This window comes from Pelophylax lessonae (genome assembly GCF_965119305.1).
Source record: "Pelophylax lessonae genome assembly, chromosome: 11".
NCBI lineage: Eukaryota > Metazoa > Chordata > Amphibia > Anura > Ranidae > Pelophylax > Pelophylax lessonae.
The window spans coordinates 161,244,762-161,262,436 of NC_138778.1; the positions used below are offsets into that span (position 1 = coordinate 161,244,762).

At 44.3% G+C, this 17,675-nt stretch overlaps 1 protein-coding gene across 1 annotated transcript in view; it reads right to left on the minus strand.

The window, feature by feature from the left end:
- Positions 1 to 252: 252 nt before the first annotated feature.
- TOP2A (DNA topoisomerase II alpha) overlaps positions 253 to 17,675 on the minus strand; it is a gene marked incomplete at its 3' end in the record, with an annotated part of 45,632 nt that continues 28,209 nt past the window's right edge. Inside the window, exons 23-30 of the mRNA XM_082272843.1 lie at positions 16,118 to 16,313; positions 15,949 to 16,040; positions 15,160 to 15,306; positions 11,902 to 11,985; positions 6,517 to 6,717; positions 3,865 to 4,000; positions 3,630 to 3,779; positions 253 to 428 (exon numbers count right to left, since the gene is read on the minus strand). Of these exons, the coding sequence (XP_082128969.1) occupies positions 253 to 428; positions 3,630 to 3,779; positions 3,865 to 4,000; positions 6,517 to 6,717; positions 11,902 to 11,985; positions 15,160 to 15,306; positions 15,949 to 16,040; positions 16,118 to 16,313 (1,182 nt within the window). The remainder of the gene's footprint in view (positions 429 to 3,629; positions 3,780 to 3,864; positions 4,001 to 6,516; positions 6,718 to 11,901; positions 11,986 to 15,159; positions 15,307 to 15,948; positions 16,041 to 16,117; positions 16,314 to 17,675) is intronic.

Sequence of the window (17,675 nt, forward strand, 5' to 3'; positions counted from 1 at the left end):
CCGCTTTAACTTGCCAGACAAAAGGGGTCTCTCATCCCCCACTAGAAAGTGCTGTGTAGTGTGTCAAACTCCGGACATGGTAGACCAATATACAAATCTTTTGGAAGGTGAAACTGCCCCTTTTATGAATTTTCTCAGTATTTAGTGGTCTGCTTTGAGTCCACCTTTACCTGGATTTAAAATCCTAACAGTACATCAAACAAGGCAACCCAGTGCAACATACTATGGCTATATAAATTCTGAACAGACTACTCACTTGGAGGCAGTTTTTTGCTTGCGGGCTGGTTTAGAAATTACAAATGATTCATCATCATCAGAATCTACACATGGGTCGAACGCAGCATCACTATCAATGTCACTGGTACCACTCTCCCCATTGCCGTCAGGATCCTCTTCCTTATCAGAATCCAATACATATTTTACTTGAGCTAGAGAGGAAAAAAAAAATAGGTCATATTGCTGTACATTAAAGTGTTCTCAGTGTGCTGCAGAAACCCAGAAACCTGTACCGACTGGCTCTAGCAAAATTAGAATGCCACTTTTATCATGGGAGCAACAATCATAAAGCTAACCAAATACATGAAACTAGTGATAGACCGATATCAATATTTTGGTCATCTGATATCGGTATCGGCCAATATTGGCCCCTCCTCTGCACTTAAAAGCATTCAAAAACGCCAAAGGCTGTTTTGAATGCTCGCATTTTTTTTTTTAATTTGCCACCGAGTACCTGGAGTCACGACATCACTTCTGGGTTTTTTTTTTTTTTACACGGAGACCCGACCAGAGCCGAATGTGGGATACCCGGGCGAGCCGCGGAAGACGGCGGGAGATTTCCCCTCCTGCTCTATGTAAAGACAGCCGAGCGGCTTCTCAGCCCCATTGTCCCATTGTTGTCATTACAAGACAGCCGACCGTCGGCTATGGATGCCGGTACCAGGGTGATGCCTCTAGCTGCAGGCATCACTCCGGTACATCGCTTTCCCGAAATAGCAGCAATATGGTATATGGTAACCGATTCCGATATATCGGGGAAAGTGCATATCGGCCCCCGATATATCGGCAATGCGGTCGATCCCTACATGAAACAATTACCAATAATAAAAGCCTTCGTGTACTGTGAAAAGATTGAAGGTCTACTGCAGTCCTCTATGCTACAATACGGTTAGGTTATGTTTAGTTTGGTGTCGGAGTGTGCCAATTTCTCTGCCCTCAAAAGCCATGGAAAACAATATATTTGCCTGTCCCCGTTTCACTAAGGTTCATCTTGATGCCTACTTTGAGTCAATACACTATGAAAAACGTCATCGGGACGCGATCCAATCTCCATGCCATTGCTGGGAACAGCAAAGCACAGATTTTCCATTAGAAAGGAGGAATTGTGGTGCACATATGCAGACGGCACCCTGCATGACACAGTGAAGATATTGGTGTAGTGGGAACAAGTGCAAGGCTTTCAAGGGCTGTTGACCTTCCAAAATCACACAAAATATTTTCAAAGGCAATTTATTTTTTGGGGATAGTTCGGAGGAAGGTTAAAACTGCTCAGGATTTTTTTATGCCAGCAGTTTGGCCAATGCAACTTCCCCTTTCCCACTGGAATATTTTGGATTTACTCACACCATAGGTGTGCACAGCTTATTGCATTAAGGTGCACACGCGCATGTGTGTATAAATACAGACGGTGTCAGTTTTAATTTTTAATATCTTTTTTTTTACCATTTTCTTTTTTTTGGTGAAATATCAGGGGTCTAAAACGGGGAATAGGGGGTGATTACGGTTTACACAGGCACAGCCTGTGTGCACACCTATGACTCACACTTTAATTCCTGGCAACATTGGTTATCAGGACAATTAAGAGGACACGGACCACAAATAAACCCTGACAGTGGAGTGGACAGCACCCCGTCCACTAAAGTTTTCCTTTAATCTTTTAGTACTAGGTAAAAAAAAAAAAAAAAAAAAAAAAGTGTCACATTTGCTCTAAAATTCTAGGGGCACTTAAAGTACACCTGGCATCAACAATTTCATGACAGTTGCTGGGTTAAAGACAAACAGTCATGTAACTGAACTGTCAGATTTTGGTTAGAAATGGGCACAAAAGTAAAACTGGCAAACATTGACAGCCAATATAATACTACTCTGGCCTTATACAAAAGAACATGAATGTCAATCTGTGAAAGCACAGGAGATTACAGCACTATCTACACATGACAATCATGCTGAATAGTTTACAGATATTAAAGTCTGTTAAACATGCCAACATAAAGCATAAGGATTTTTTGTGCCACCATTGACCCCCCCCCCCCCCTTAGTGATGTATGTTGGGAGTGGCCTCGATAACCTCACAAAACCCCAGTAGTGAGGCAGAACATTACCTTGACCACTATTAATTAGGCATCTGCAAATGAGGCGTACCATAAACCTTGTCCCCTGCCCGAGTTATAATATTTAGAGACCGGTCATAAATAGCTCAGCAGGCATTAAAGGGATTGTGTAAAGTCTCTTTTTTTTCTATTAAAATAACAAACATGTTATACTTGCCTCCTCTGTGCAGTTGGTTTTGCACAGGGCAGCCGGGATCCTCCTCTTCTCCGGTACCTGGTTGGAGCTGCTGGCTCCTACCTCTGGTTGAATGCCCCCAGAGCAAGCAGCTTGATAGGTTTTAGATTCGCTTTAGCATACAACAAAATGCAGGATGTATGGTATGCGTTACCTGATTCTCCATTTCTGCAGGCTCCCCTGTACTGCTAGGCACTGGTCCCTGCAGCTCCTTCTCCCATATGCTCTGGTGGTCCAAGGATCTTGGTTGTCCTCAAAACCAATGCAGGGTCCAATGGGACAGTCCACTGCCAGAGCATAGAGGGGGAAGCACCATCTGCTGGAGTATCAGGAGGATAAAGTAAAAGTGCTTCTCGCTGCTCCTGGACAGAAATAAGACATTAACCCTTGCAGTGCAGCCCCACTGCAACAGAAAACGTTTTAGGTTTTCTGAAGTTGGACTTTATTTTGTCTCTTTGAAGAGTACTATTCTATAGCGTGAACCTCTGAAATATTCCTGCCTGTGTGACAGCCAGTATTAGACATTTCTTTACCAATCATACTGGTTACAGTTCTTATAGTAAAAAAGTATATATATATATATATATATATATATATATATATATATATATATATATATATATATATATATATATATATATATATATATAAAAAAAGGAGGTGGCGACTGTTTTAGTGTGCAACAGGTTCACTGTAGTCAACTCACCCCAGTGATGATCACTCTGCCTGCTGGCTCCTCGATTGTGGTGACATGAACTGACAATCTTTGTACAGGACAACAGTCCCCAAAAAGCTACTGTGATCAAGACTTCATGTCTTTGAAAGATAATCCACCTTGTGCCTTGCAATGAACACCTTACCACCCTAAGCTGTCACCTAAAAATACAACTACTGGTACGGCAGATCCCAATGAATACAAACTACCTGTTAAAACACCACATTAGTTCAACCGTCAGTGGTCATTGTTTGACTAAACTGAAAAATCAGAATACTAGTAGCAGCTTTCACACCTAATAGAATAAAACCTTAAAGTTAATTAGAATAAAACTTTAAAATTAATATCTTACCAGCAGTCCGTCGTGGCTTAACGATACGCGGTACCACTTCTTCAGGTTCAAACTCACTGTCAGAGTCCATCGGTTTCTGAGGTTCTTTTTTCACAGGTTTGAATTGAAGAGTCATCTGCTTCTTCCCTTTAGTTTCTTTAGCTTTAGTACCTGTTAAAAACAAATAATCATTAAAATGCAAGGACTTGTGATTCCAATAGGCATGTTACCAGTATAGGTATATCCGGGAACGAACCTGGTTCTTTCTTCGATTTCTTGGACAGTCTCTCAGCAAGGGTCATGGTTTCAGGACTGTTTTCTGGACTGACTTCTGGGCTCTCTCTTGTATCATCGTCATCGCCAAACTCCATCTTCCTGGCAATGTCCTCGCTCTAAAAGTACACATGGCAATACTTTTTTGTAGAACTTAACTGTGTTGCGTTACATTTGAGGGTGCCTACACACCAGGACTTGACAAATTTTCCTGAAATCTAGGAGCCAGCTAAAAAAGTTATGAGCCAGTTTTTTTTTTTTTTTTTAAAACAACCAAGCTTTATTTAAAAAAAAAAAAAAAAAAACATACTAAATTTACACATAAGACGACTAGAACCCCACTCTCCTCTATAGCGCAATCGGATGGAAACAGACTGTTTCCATCCGATGCCATCTGATCCAATCCACGGGATGGATAGAAAATAGAACCACCATCCATCTGTTTTTGGCAGACAGGATCAGATGGCGGCAGATTACTACTCCATAGAGACTGAAGGGTCCGATCAGGTTTGCCTGAAAAACTGACAGGCGGACCTGATCAGACAGCCCGTGTGAAAGAGGCCTTCGGCTGTGGCATGGCGATGAGGGGGAAAAAAAAAAAGAAAAAAAGAAAAATATTATATATTATTTTATAATTTATTTTTTTTTAGAATTGAAAAAAAAAAAAAATTGAAAATTTTTTATTATAAATTGAAAAAATCATTTTTTTTAATTATAATAAAAAAAGAAAAATATTTTTTTTTTAATAATTAAAAAAAAAAAAAAAATAATAATAATAATCACACTCCCTGTCCACTTACCTTTTAAGCAAAGGTAAGTAGACAGGGAGATGAAGCCTGCAAAATCTTCTATCTCATCTCCTCTTGGGGAAGGAGATTGACAGGCAGGGGAAACAGCCATTAGTTACTGCTTGTCAAACTCCCGGGCCACCACTTCCCCGTTCTCTCACTGAAGGAGGCCGAAAAGCCACGGCCTCAATTTTGGACGGCACGGAAGTCCGTGCACTCGGTGAGTGGTTGGGGGGCGCAAAAGGGACAGGACACCTCCTGCAGTGCACCCCAGGCGCCAGGTCGCTAATTCTAGTCGCCAATGCGACCTGGCACCCGGGGGTTTGTCAAGCCCTGCTATACACCACTACATACATACTGCCACTTGAGCTTCATAGCACTTTTTTCAGTAGACTGACTAGAGACATTGGATAAAACAAAATATGAAGCAGTATTTCTGAGCTGCTCGTTGAAACAATGGTCTTCTGAGTAAATACACAACCAAATTGGACCATTATGAGGCTTAGGACAAGGTCAAATGTTATGGCGCTTATGACCCTAACCAGCATTTATACAGCAAAGCTGCATCTTTAAAAGTATCTTACCGATGAGACAGTGGCGCAAGTTGCAGATTGTAATGTCAGGCTCCAGGTTTCCATTTCCAATATAGGTCACAGAGCCAACAACACAGCTAGTGGCCAACTAGCAGAACTTGCCATTTTAAAAGCAAAACTAAAAAACTGAGATTGGACCTTATAACCCATCAGCACCTCCCAAACTACCATGATCAGATCCCTGCAATGGACCTCTTTGTGAAAGAACTTGTAATAAATCCATACTCTGACAATCAAACACTTTGCACACAAAGTTATTGTAAGGTCAGCATTGGACAGGCATCAATTGCTTGGTCACTGCTTAAAAAACCTAAAGCATAGGACTTACTGGAGCGAACATATTTTCATTGCCATTGTGTAAACGATTTACTTACAGATAAATGTAACTTACCTTTCACCCATCTGCATAAAACATACATGCAACAGCGGCAACTCTGCATCTACACTTGGCATTTATCTGAACACAAGGCACCCCAAAACCTCCACTCTGTCAGAGAAGGAATGGTCTTTTGAGAGGAGCGCAGAAGATGGTTAATGCAAAACCGCAAATCATGGGTCAGCACAGGGAATGGGCCAAGTGTCTGGCAGAGTCTACAACAGCCTCACCCTCTCCTGTTGGGGTTGGCCAAAAATCTCCAAATTGCTTGATGGGGTGTTCTGGTAAAGCGGCATCTTTAGGGTTTCGGATGTACATTTATCTCATATACCTAGAAGAGGTTTGTCTTTTTATGCTGCTGCAAACCACACCCATTTGGTTTCAAGCAGTACCCTTGCACATTATCCAGGCTTTGCCAGTCTGTTTTGCCAGAAACCCCTGTGAGGGTTCTACTTGTGTCTAATTTTTTTTGTTGTGGCCCCACCAAGGATCCATCCCACTGTTACTTTAGTGTTGGGATGAGTGTTTACTGCGGTATTGTGTACAGGTAGGCCTTGCCTGTCCCTGCACATCCCTCCCTTATGGTCACACTAATCATTTTTCATTGTTGCTGATTAGGGAAGGCGAGAATTTGTAGACCTCATGATTTTGGTTAAAAGACATGCTCCAAAATGTTATGCCTGTCTGTACCGATGTAGCATCTATCCTTGCCACCCATTTGGTCATTTGCCTTACGTTGGTTGTGGATCACGCTTTTGTACCTTAATTTGTTCTATAAAATCTAAATAAACACATTATAAATGTTTTTGTTGTTTTGTGCTTTGCCTTTACAAAAGCTTTAATAAACAGATAAAAAAAAAAAAACCTATTAAAAGTACCTTGATTCTCTTTTTTATTATTTTTTTGGTGGCCTCAGCTTTCATAGCGGTTGTAATTCTTGGAATGACACGCCTTCCATGAGGGGATGGGAAAGTCTCCTGGTGCTGCAGCTTTTTCACCTGTGGTCTCCCACTCTTGCCCTTCACCACTTTGCCCTGGGTAGCATAGGCATCATCTTCCCTCTGCCGCTCTTCAACACGCTAGAGAAAAAAAAAAAAGATGCAAATCATGAAGTTTGGCCAAACAAAAGATGAGGTAATGAACAAAAAAAAAAATCACAATAAATCACTGAAGCAAACAAAATTACCTGTAACAAAGCAGGATGAAATAGATTTTAAAAAAGGTAGAGCACCACAAGGAACTACTTATTTACTCCCTTGGTCTGCTAATAAATTCATTGATGGGACGCAGTCTTCTTGATGCATATCAGTAGGGACGTCCCAAAGCAGTACCCAAATGAGAACAGGTGGGAACAGCAGAACAAAAACAGTCCAAACATAGCCAACCAGGCAACTCAGGACTCATCGAACAACAAGACGAGGTCCACCTGAAAACCAAAACAGGAACACCCTCAAGGACGGCCAAGGAGCCACCTAAACAGCAGCCTGCAAAGCAGCATCCACAGGTGACAGCACATCCGCCTTATAAAATTTGGTAAAGGTGTAAACAGACGACCAGGTCACGGCCTGCAAACCTGCAGCACAGATGCCTGATGGCGAACAGCCCAGGAAGCACTAAGCACCCTAGTAGAATGCACCCAAACAGGGAAAGGTAAAGCCTGACCCTTAATTGAATAAGCCTGCACCACCATCTGTCTGATCCAACTAGAAATAGTCGCAGCAGACGCAGGCAGCCCTTTTCTTGGGCCATCCGTGAGGACACAGAGCGAATCTGACCTACAAAAAAAAAAAAAAAAGACTCAGTAGTCATCAAGTACACCTTGATTGCCCAAACTACATCCAGGAGTATGCAGTACACATTCCTTAGGATGTTTGGGCTTCGGACACAAAGATGGTAATACAATGTCCTCGGTCAAGTGAGCACTTTGAAACCACCTTCGGAAGGAAGGGCGGATCCGGACCAAAGTACCACTTGTCTCCATGAACCAACATATAGGGAGAACGACAGGACAATGTCGCCAGGGACACACAGAAGTGATAGCGACCAAGAAAACAACCTTCCGTGATAAGGTGGGCAGGGGAAACCCCCGAACACTTGCAAAAGGAAGTTTTTGAAGAATCGACAGCACCAAATCAAGGTTATGCACCAGAGAACGGGCGCCAAAGTCCTTTGGAAGAAATTTGACAAAGCCGAAACCTGACCCTTGATAGTACTCAACGCCAGCTTTTGATCAATTCCTCATTGAAGGAAAGCCAAGATCCGGGCCACGGAGTAAAAGCGAGGGGGGAGCCCAAAGAGACTCACACCACGCAACATACGACTTTCTCGCACGATGATAAATCAACCTAGAAGTCGCTTTCCTCACTATAGGCAGAGTGGGAATCACTGAAGCAGACAATTCCCTGTCCTTCAGCACCTGGCTTTCAACAGCCAAGTCGACAAAACCACTGGCCGTGAAGCAGGATGGAAGATTGGACCTGGAGACAAAAGATTCTCCTTGAGAGGAAGTCTCCAAGGATAGTTTGCGACTAGCCTGATCAGGTTGGCGTACCAAGCTCGGCGATGCCAGTCTGGAGCCATGAGAATTACCGGAATCCCTTCCGCCTCAGACCTGCGAAGAAGTCTTGGCAGCAACTTGAGAGGAGGAAAGGTAGACAGCAGCCGATACTGACCTTTGGCCATCTGATCGCACTCACACGATTATGTGTGCTTCATCCTTGCGCAGATGACCATCCTAAACTTCTCAGGGTTGTTCATATTGAACTTCGTATATGTTCTTGCCTACGACAGAACCCATGGTGCCACCAGTGCATCCGCCAGAGGGTCACGGGAACAGGCCACAAACCTCTGCAATATCCTGTAGATGCAACGCCAACAGATCCACGTCTGGAAGCACCAACGAAGGCACAACTGCCGAACTCCTCCGGATGTAGGGACCATTCCCCTGCATCCAAGGTCTGTCGACTGAGGTAATCAGCCTGCCAATTTCCCACACCTGGAATGTGAACATCGGAGAGAGCTGGAACAAGGCGCTCTGCCAGAAGAACACCTGTCACTTCCAAGGCCCAAGGACACCCTTGGTGAATGACATAAGCCACGGTCGTGGCATAGTCCAAGTGGATGCGCACTGGACAGCTGCAGGTGCCCAGTCCAGTGAACTAGGCAAAGTCGGAGCGCTCTCAGCTCTAGGACATTGATCTGTAACCTGGATCATCCAGGGAGCATACTCCCTGAGCAGAGAACTTGCCAAGGACTCCTCCCCATCCGGACAGGCTTGCATCTGTGGTACAATTGTGCAGTATAAGGGAAGGAAGGATTTCCTGCTTGGGCATCGGGGACCGAAGCCACCAGATCAAAGACTCCCTGATCATCGGCTCAGCTGGATCCGAATGTCCAGAGAGTTTGGAATCTAGTTCCATTTGAGAAGGGTTGCCTCCTGGGGCATCCTCAAGAGGGATTGAGCGAAAGGGACCGCCTCGAAAGACGACACCATCAGTCCCAGAACTTGCATGCAGGTTTGAAGGGACGACCATGTGCTGGACAGCAACAGCTGAATCGCAGACGGAAGTTTCAGGAGTTTTAACACCCTGGCTGAAGAGGAATCCCAAGTCAGGCCCAGATATTCCAGTCTCATGGAGGGGACCAGGGACGACTAATGAAGGTTCAGAACCCACCCGAACTACTCCAGAGGTCTCATGGTGACCTCCAAATTCGTCGTCAGCACCGTAGGGGACTTCGCATGGAGAAGCAGATCGGCCAGGAACCCAGGACCGATACACCCTGCTGTCGCAACAGCGCCAGCACCGGAGCCAACACCTTAGTGAAGACCCAAAGAGCAGAGGCGAGACCAAAGGGTAACGCCACAAACCGATAGTGATCCTCCCCCATTGCGTGATCCTCCCCCATGGCATAAACGGAGAACCCGTTGGTGTCCTGCACATAACTGGATGTGAAGGTAGGCATCTCTGATGTCTATGGAGGCCAGGAATCCCCCTGATGATGGGAAGCCACCCTCATACGAACCGATTCCAGGGCAATTAGGTCCAGCCTTGTTGACTGTACTGCCCAACAGAGCGCCAGCAAGCTATCGCGGGACAGCCGTACAGTAGAGGAAAACCTTACTGGAGGATGGTAGCACAATGTCCTCATTCAAATAAAACCCCAGGACAACCTTAGGAAGGAATGCTTGACAGGGTCATAACACAACTTTGTCCCTATGAATCACCAAGATGACCGACAGGACAACGCAGCCAACTCCGGCACGCGAAGTGCAAAAGTAATAGCTACTAAGAAAGCCACCTTCTGCGACACAGTGAGCAGAGGAAGTTCTCAAATATTTTCAAAGGGAGGCCTTTGAAGCACCGACAGTACCAAATTGAGATCCCACAGAGGTACCAGGGATCGCACCGGAGGAGCCAGATGGCCAACTCCCTGCACAAAAGGTGTGAACCAAGGATTTTGCCGCCAACAGCCTTTGGAAAAAATAGATAAGGCAGAAATCTGGCCCTTGATAGTGCCGTAGAGCCAAACCTTGATCTACACCCAATTGTAGAAACTCCAACAGGCGAGACACAGAAAGAAAAAAAGTGGGGAGAAACTCCCTGCGACTCACACCAATGTCCACCTTCCAAGCGCGATGATAAACCTTCCTGGAAGTATATTTCCTAGCCTTCAACAGCTTTGGAATCACAGACTAACAGACCTCTGTCTTTCAATAGCCATGCCGTTAAAGCCAGCGACCGTAAAGCAGGATGGAGGATTGGTCCCTGAGACAGATCGTCCCTGAGAGGAAGTTTCCAAGGATAGTGCACCCCCAGAGACTCACCACCTGAGCTGGAAAGCGCCAAAACTATCTGCCACACTGCTGAAAAGAGGAAGTGGAAAAGCTGACCTGACACTAGAGGCCCCCCACAGTCTCAGCACCATCTGACTAAAGGAAAATGGCCACCAATGCAGGTCTATGGGGAAATCAAAAACATGGGCGCTGAACTACAAAAACATTGCCGCCGAACCGGAAATCAGATGCGACCACCCTGACAATTCCGCAGGAAAGGAAGGGGGACGCTACTCACCATACCACCAGGCGGGCGCCACTCCCAGCAGTCCACCGCACCATCTTGGTCTGCGGTACGCTGCGACTCTGGTCGTGACCAGTGCTATGCGATCTCACAAGGTGTTTCACTCACCGGTCAGCCCTTGTCTAGTGAGACTACGTCGCGACCAACATAGCGTGGAGCTAGTAGTTGGGTCACGCTGGCCGGCCAGACTGGGAAGACCATAAGAATCTAGAATATCCAGTGCGTCGCCCAGTATGGCTGTTGATTGTAGTTCTCACAGGAACAAAAGAATGTAAACAAATCAATTAAAGAAGGAAAAAATGCCAGTACCGCAGATCCCAGCAGAGATTCAGATCCTTGCTCCTGAGAACTAGGTAAAAAAAACTGCAAGTACTACAGCAGGAAGTGATGGTATACCCTCTGGGCCTGCCCCAGGGGGCGTAACCCAAAAGGTTTACGCTTAGTCCTACTCCTAGAGAGCAAGAGCATAAGCCCAGTGGTCTGAAGACTTGAAGCTGTGTCTGTCAGTGAACAAAAGCGAAAAAACATTTTTTGATGCCTTTTATTGCTAATGCAAGGAATAATGCGACAATATAGCATGACAGGTCCTCTTTATGGAGAGATCTGGGGTCTAGAAGACCCCAAATCTCTCTAACCTTAAAAGAAAAAAAATAAAATTTACACGGCCTGAGAACCGGAAGCGACGTCATGACATCTCTCAGGTCCTCCAAGGGCATAGAGAGGAGCGGTGGGCATCTTGCCATCGCTTATATCTACACTGCTGGAAGGTTCCCGGGCTTAGTGATCGGGAAACGCTGGGAGAGGTTCTGGTTACCTGGCTGTGACTTACAGAAGTGGGAGCAAATGGCACCCGCTGCGGTCTTTGCGACCTCTAGAGGTTTTTTACTTTCATGCATAAAGTGCATTAGAGCAAAAAAAAAAAAAAACATTCAGCCTTTATAAACATTTTAGGAAACCTGTTTGAATCTTGCTGAATACTATGCATGCTTGATGTATATTAGCTTTCAGAATCTGTGCGAAAGAGGCATAACACACACACACACACATACATACATATATATATTATATTATATTAGTGTTATGCCTCATTTGCACAGATTCTGAAAAATTTGATTTCTGCAAATTCCGAAATTCAAATTCTTTGAAGTGTAGTTCCAGCTGCTTGGGTTATCCAACTTGACTTACGTCTAACTCTTCAATAAAGACTGCAAGATCATGCTTCCACAAGTCAGATGGAGATTTCTTCCTAAGATCTTCCAACTCTGCGATCTGAAATAAATATAAAGTTAGATGTGAGGTGAGAAATATTCCACATGAACACAAAAAAAAAAAAAAAAAAAAAAAAAAAAAAAAAGAAAGCCTATTTATGTGTAAAATCCCTTTGTGGAGTATATCACTTGACATCTTCATAGGACATATACAAGATGGGACTATGCTGACAACTTTTTTCAGGTGATTGGCAGAAGGGAAAGCATAATTTTTAGGGAACAAATTGTCCCCAAAGGTCCTGCACAGAATCTAATGTTTTGCATTAAATCTGGATGATAGAAGATCCACATCCAGCATCCCCCATCCCTGGCAAAATGCCTCAAACACTCTGGGTGAAGGACTCCCTCTCCCAAAGGCCTCTGGTGAGGAAGTCCACCTGCCAATTTGCCACACTGGGAAACGTTCCTGCCCCATATGTGGCTTTCAAACCAAGCCAGAAATAGATCCGTTTCCTATTGAGTAGGCATGGCTTCTGGTTCCACCCAGCTGATGTACCTCACCGACATGGCACTGTCTGAATGGATTTGCACTGGAGACCTCAGGTGTACCAACCAATGCAGAATAACTAGTCAACTAGATGGGAGTTTAAAAATCTGATTAAGAGGAGGAAATCAGAATCACAAGGAACCAATTAGCATCCCAAAGGAATTTTTGCAAGAGCAGCTATAGCAAAGTTCTTCCCTACCTGACGGAACCTTCCTCCCACCTCTGTTGTCACTGACACATGGCCTGTTCAAAATAAGTGAACTTGGGCTGTGAAGAGCATCTCATTCAGGTGGGGGGGGGGGGGGGGGAATAAGTGTATTAACACCCACTAAAAACTTTTACCCTCAGTGCTGTAGACCCACACCCCAGCAGAAGAAAATTGGTTGCTTTTTAAGCCAGTGACCCACCTTGAAAGCAGGGAACCATCTGTCTGGTGTTCCTGCGTCAAATACTTTATACCCTCAGGGCAGGGCTGCTCCTTAAAGCACATACAGCAGTGTTCAAAATGGCTGCCTCAAGTGAGCTCTGCCTATGCCATTGTGCCACAGGTGCATGCCACAAGCACCACAGGTCCTGCTAGGAGCAGGTGGTGGATAAAAGGCCTGTGTCACCAAATGGTGTCAAAGCTTTCCAACCTCACATGGAACACTGCTTTGCAATGTAGGTCTCCAGCAGACGCAATGTAAAAGAAAAACCCCTTAAAGACATTAGAGAGAGAAAAACAGAGGACATAGTAAACAATGTTTACCGTTCTACGCTGCATCCCAGTGAGCAGGCCACTAGGGCCTTCAGGGACACGAATGTCTGGTTCAGGATCATCACCCGGAACCTGTAATAGCACTGTGCTAGCCCACCAGGCAATAGAAAATTGCACAGGGTCTGGTGCCGAATGGCAACATTACAGACCAATCCAGCACGTATAATTTTGGTGACTAGGCATAATTTCTGTTGGTACGCAACATATCCAGGAAAGAAAACAGGGTATACAGCGCTTGACACAGTAATCTCAATCTCAGCAAAAGCTTAAGATAAAAGTGAGTCCATACAAACTATATGTAATTCCATAAATCACTCAAATGAAAGTCTATATAGAAAAAAGGAGTCCAAGAGGAAATCCCGCAGACCAGGTGGTAATTATAAAGATAAAGCCTCCAAACACCAATCTGTGCGGCCTCTTACCGGAGTCAAATGATCCTCATTACAGGGATCTCAGTACGCCTTACAGGAAATCCTCATATCCCCCAATGGATACATGGATATGGAATGACATATAGTTTGTATGGACTCCCTTTTATCTTAAGCTTTTGCTGAGATTGAGATTACTGTGTCAAGCGCTGTATACCTTGTTTTTATTCTTTTTATAGTTGAGATTTTACAACTGTTTTATACTAGCAGCTGATACTTTATCCTTGTAACCTTTTCTATTGAGCGCAGTGTATTTTGTTTTTATATCCAGGAAAGAGCCAGTTCCAGGCTCCCAACGGGAACTTTTGAGAAATGCTAGCAGGGGGGGGGGTATGCAGAGACTGCACACATGACCACCAACTCTACCAAAAAACTGTCTAGCTGGGGGGGAGAACTACTGTCTTTTCGCCAGTGTCCATCTGTAGGTGGCAGCATGCCCCCCCTATTGTGATGGATATAAAGATATCCTGTGATGTACAATAGAGAAACTTGGGTTAATGGAATCTGAATAGCAATGTTATACTAAAGGTTAATGGGAGGAAAAATGTGCAATGCAAGGCTAAGGAACAAACAAGTAAAAACACTGCAAAATCAGTGTAGATCATAATAGGGAAACCGGGAGAACAAAATTAACAAGGGGGATGGACTAGAATACACAGTCCCTGGGAGACAGCAATGACATGAGGAAAGGTGTGATTCACAGGTAGCCTTTATGTCCCAACACATCCTAGTGTAGATTCCAGCATACACAATTTTTGTAAAATTAACTACTGCATGGACAGCAGGTAGCTTCCACGTTTATCCATCTAGTATTCATTTAGAAATTCTGCAGTGGCGCCCATAAATAAGCAGATCTTAGCTGTACTACACAGTCCGCTTTAAAGCGGTAGTATCCAGCTTTTTGACACTTTTACCTACAGGTAAGCCTATAATAAGGCTTACCTGTAGGTACAAATAATATCTCCTAAACCGGCATGGTTTAGAAGATATATACAGTGCGTGCAGCCGCTCGCGCGAGTGGTCCAGGGGGACCTTCAATTTATTTGCCGGGAGCTTGCCGGAAAATCACTCCCACGCGCATGCGCGGGAGTGACGTCACCGCGGCTCCGGCCAATCACCACGCCGGAGCCGTCTCTTCCAGCCAATCACCGCCGAACCCGGAAGAGACGGCGAGGGATCATGGCAGCGCCCGCAGCGATGTCCGGGGGTCCGTGTCGGGGCTTCGTTCTAAGGTAAGTTACACATAATGGGCAAGTATGCGATGCTAGCTCATTATGCCTTTGTCTTGCAGGTTTTTTTTTTTATTTTTTAGGGTTTACAACCGCTTTAATGAAGGTCTTCCTAATCTATTACATATGAAGTTTTTAAAAAAGGGATATAATCCACAACAGGACCTGATTTTTACCCATTACAGAATTTGAAATGGCTGTGGGCAAGGAGTAGGGGGGAAAAAAAAAAACAAAAAAAAAACAAAAAACACAAATGTTTCTCGCTGAAGCAGACCTTAGTATCCCTCTGCTTGCACAGCTCATCCTTCTTCTCTTTGGTCAGGTACCACATGGGCATGTTAAGGAGATAGTTGAAATCTGGACCTGTATTAGAAGCTTCAGCTTCAGTATCCTCCTCTTCAATCAGCTCTCCAGTTTGTTCCTGAGAAGACAAAATACAATTACATTAGCTTTCCATTAGGATATATAAATATAGTGCATTTTGTAGGAAATGTAAGGCAGGCCAAAGATAATGCGTTTTTTTTTTTTTTTCCTGAACCATTGGTTACAGGGGAGTCATCCCTGCCAGGAGAACACCAATTTTTGCTATTCCAAAGCATCTATGGCCAGCCTAACTTTCCCAAAGCCACCCAACATCAGCCTGAAAGTAGCTTCTCTGTGTATACAAAGTAATCAGACTTTATTGCCATTTCCATGCCATAGCAGCTTTTAATTGAAGCTACCTGTAGCATTTGATGCATCAAACTTGACACAAGGTCCACTGTGTCTACAGAGAACGCCTGATATAGAACTATAAATTATGGTACACGGGGTGCTCTATGGTGTGGTAGACATTTCTGGCACTCAAGATTTCCAGGATGGCCAAAAGGCTTTACTATAAAATCAAAGAAAATACTCTGCCATTACATGGTGTATAGAAGTTCTGGGCCAGTGAGCCAAGTACTGATGTATGAGACAGCCAGGAAACAGAGTTTGGCAGTCCAGATCGTTCTATATTGTATGGGATTTATATAAAAGCAACACTTTATGCAGCACTTTATCTATACAGATATATGAATAATACCTTTTCTTGCGTTTGCTTCCAGGCTTTCACTGGGTCAGAGTCAAAACCTCGTTGGACTAGCATCTGGATGAGTTCTTTCTTGGGCTTGTTTTCTAGAAAAATAGAGAAGCTTTAGAAACTAGTCCCCGACAGATCAGATTTAGTACATCTTGTATTGTCATTCTCTTACCAATAACTATTTTGCCCTCAATCTTCTCCAGAATAAATCTAGCCTGGTTACTAAGCTTGGAGGATTCAGCTGTTAGCATTCCCAATAACCAATCCTTCCTTAGTCCATAGTAGCGGAGACGCAGATCATAGAATTCCCGCAAAATGTCCATCACGGTCTCATATTTCCTCAGGCATCCCGTATGATCAAACAGCACCTAAAATTCCAATTGTTAATGTACATTTAAAACATATCAAGTGATTAGTCACAGTTGTCCAAACTTTTTTTTTTAGACCACCACCTTTATTTAATCACCTCCTTCCTTCCCAAGCCTATTCTGACACTTCGCTCCTACATGTAAAAATCAACTTTTTTTGCTAGAAAATTACTTGGAACCCCCCAAACATAATATTTATTTTTATTAGCAGAGACCCTAGAGAATAAAATGGTGGGTATTGCAATTCTTTATGTCACACAGTATTTGCGCAGCGGTTTAGTGCAACTTTTTTGGGGGGGAAATTTTAGATAGATAGATATATCTATCACAGACATATGAAAGTAGCGTTATCCCAATTTTGTTTGGTCTAACGTGAAAGAGGTTACACTGAGTAAATAGATACCAAACATGGCACACTTTAAAATTGCATCCGCTTGTGGAATTGGGGCAAACTATGGTGCCTAAAATTTTTCATAGGTGACGCTTTAAACACTTACAGGTTAGCAGTTTAGAGTTGCACAGAAGGTCTGGTGCTAGAATTATTGCTCTTGCTCTGACGTTTGCGACAATACCTCACATATGTAGTGCGATCACCATTTACATATGCGTGCGGGAGTAACGCATGCGTTGGCATTTGCGTGTAAGCACCGTGGGACAGGAGCGCTTTAAATTTTTTTTTGTACTTTTTTACTATTACAAGGGATGAACAACATCCCTTGTGACAGCATGACAGGTCCACTTTATGGAGAGATTTGGGATCCATTAGACCCCAAATCTCTCCTCTGGCCTCCCATGCAGCCAATCAGACACAGATTGGTCTGATCGGCAGCTTTCCTGGCCGCTGGTGGCCAGGTAAACAAAAGGAGCGGAACCAGAAGGGACAAACTACTCGTTGCTCACAGTTTCCAGAGAGGGGAATGTTCTTTTGTACAGAGCAGTCATTGCCGCCGGCATCGCTTCCGGGCACCGCAGTGGGACAGGAAAGCCCGGGAGAGGCAGCGGCGGAAGGTAGCCCCTTCCACCACGCGCAGAAGTAATCGAGTGGGCCAGATTTTAAGTATTACCTTGGGGAGATGCAGACTAGAGTACTGCAATCACTGAGCAGCAAATGATATCACCTGGGATTATGTCAGTTATCTTGCAAATCTGGCCTGTTAGTGGGCCCTGTAGGCCAGGGTTGAGGACCACTGCTGTAGAGGTCTGTGCATCCCTCCATGGATATCTCCCCAGATCATCACTGACCCACCTCCAAACCGGTCATGCTGAGCGATGTTACAGGCAGCATAACATTCTCCACAGCTTCTCCAGACCCTTTCATGTCTGTCCCATGTACTCAGGGTGAACCTGCTCTCATCTGTGAAA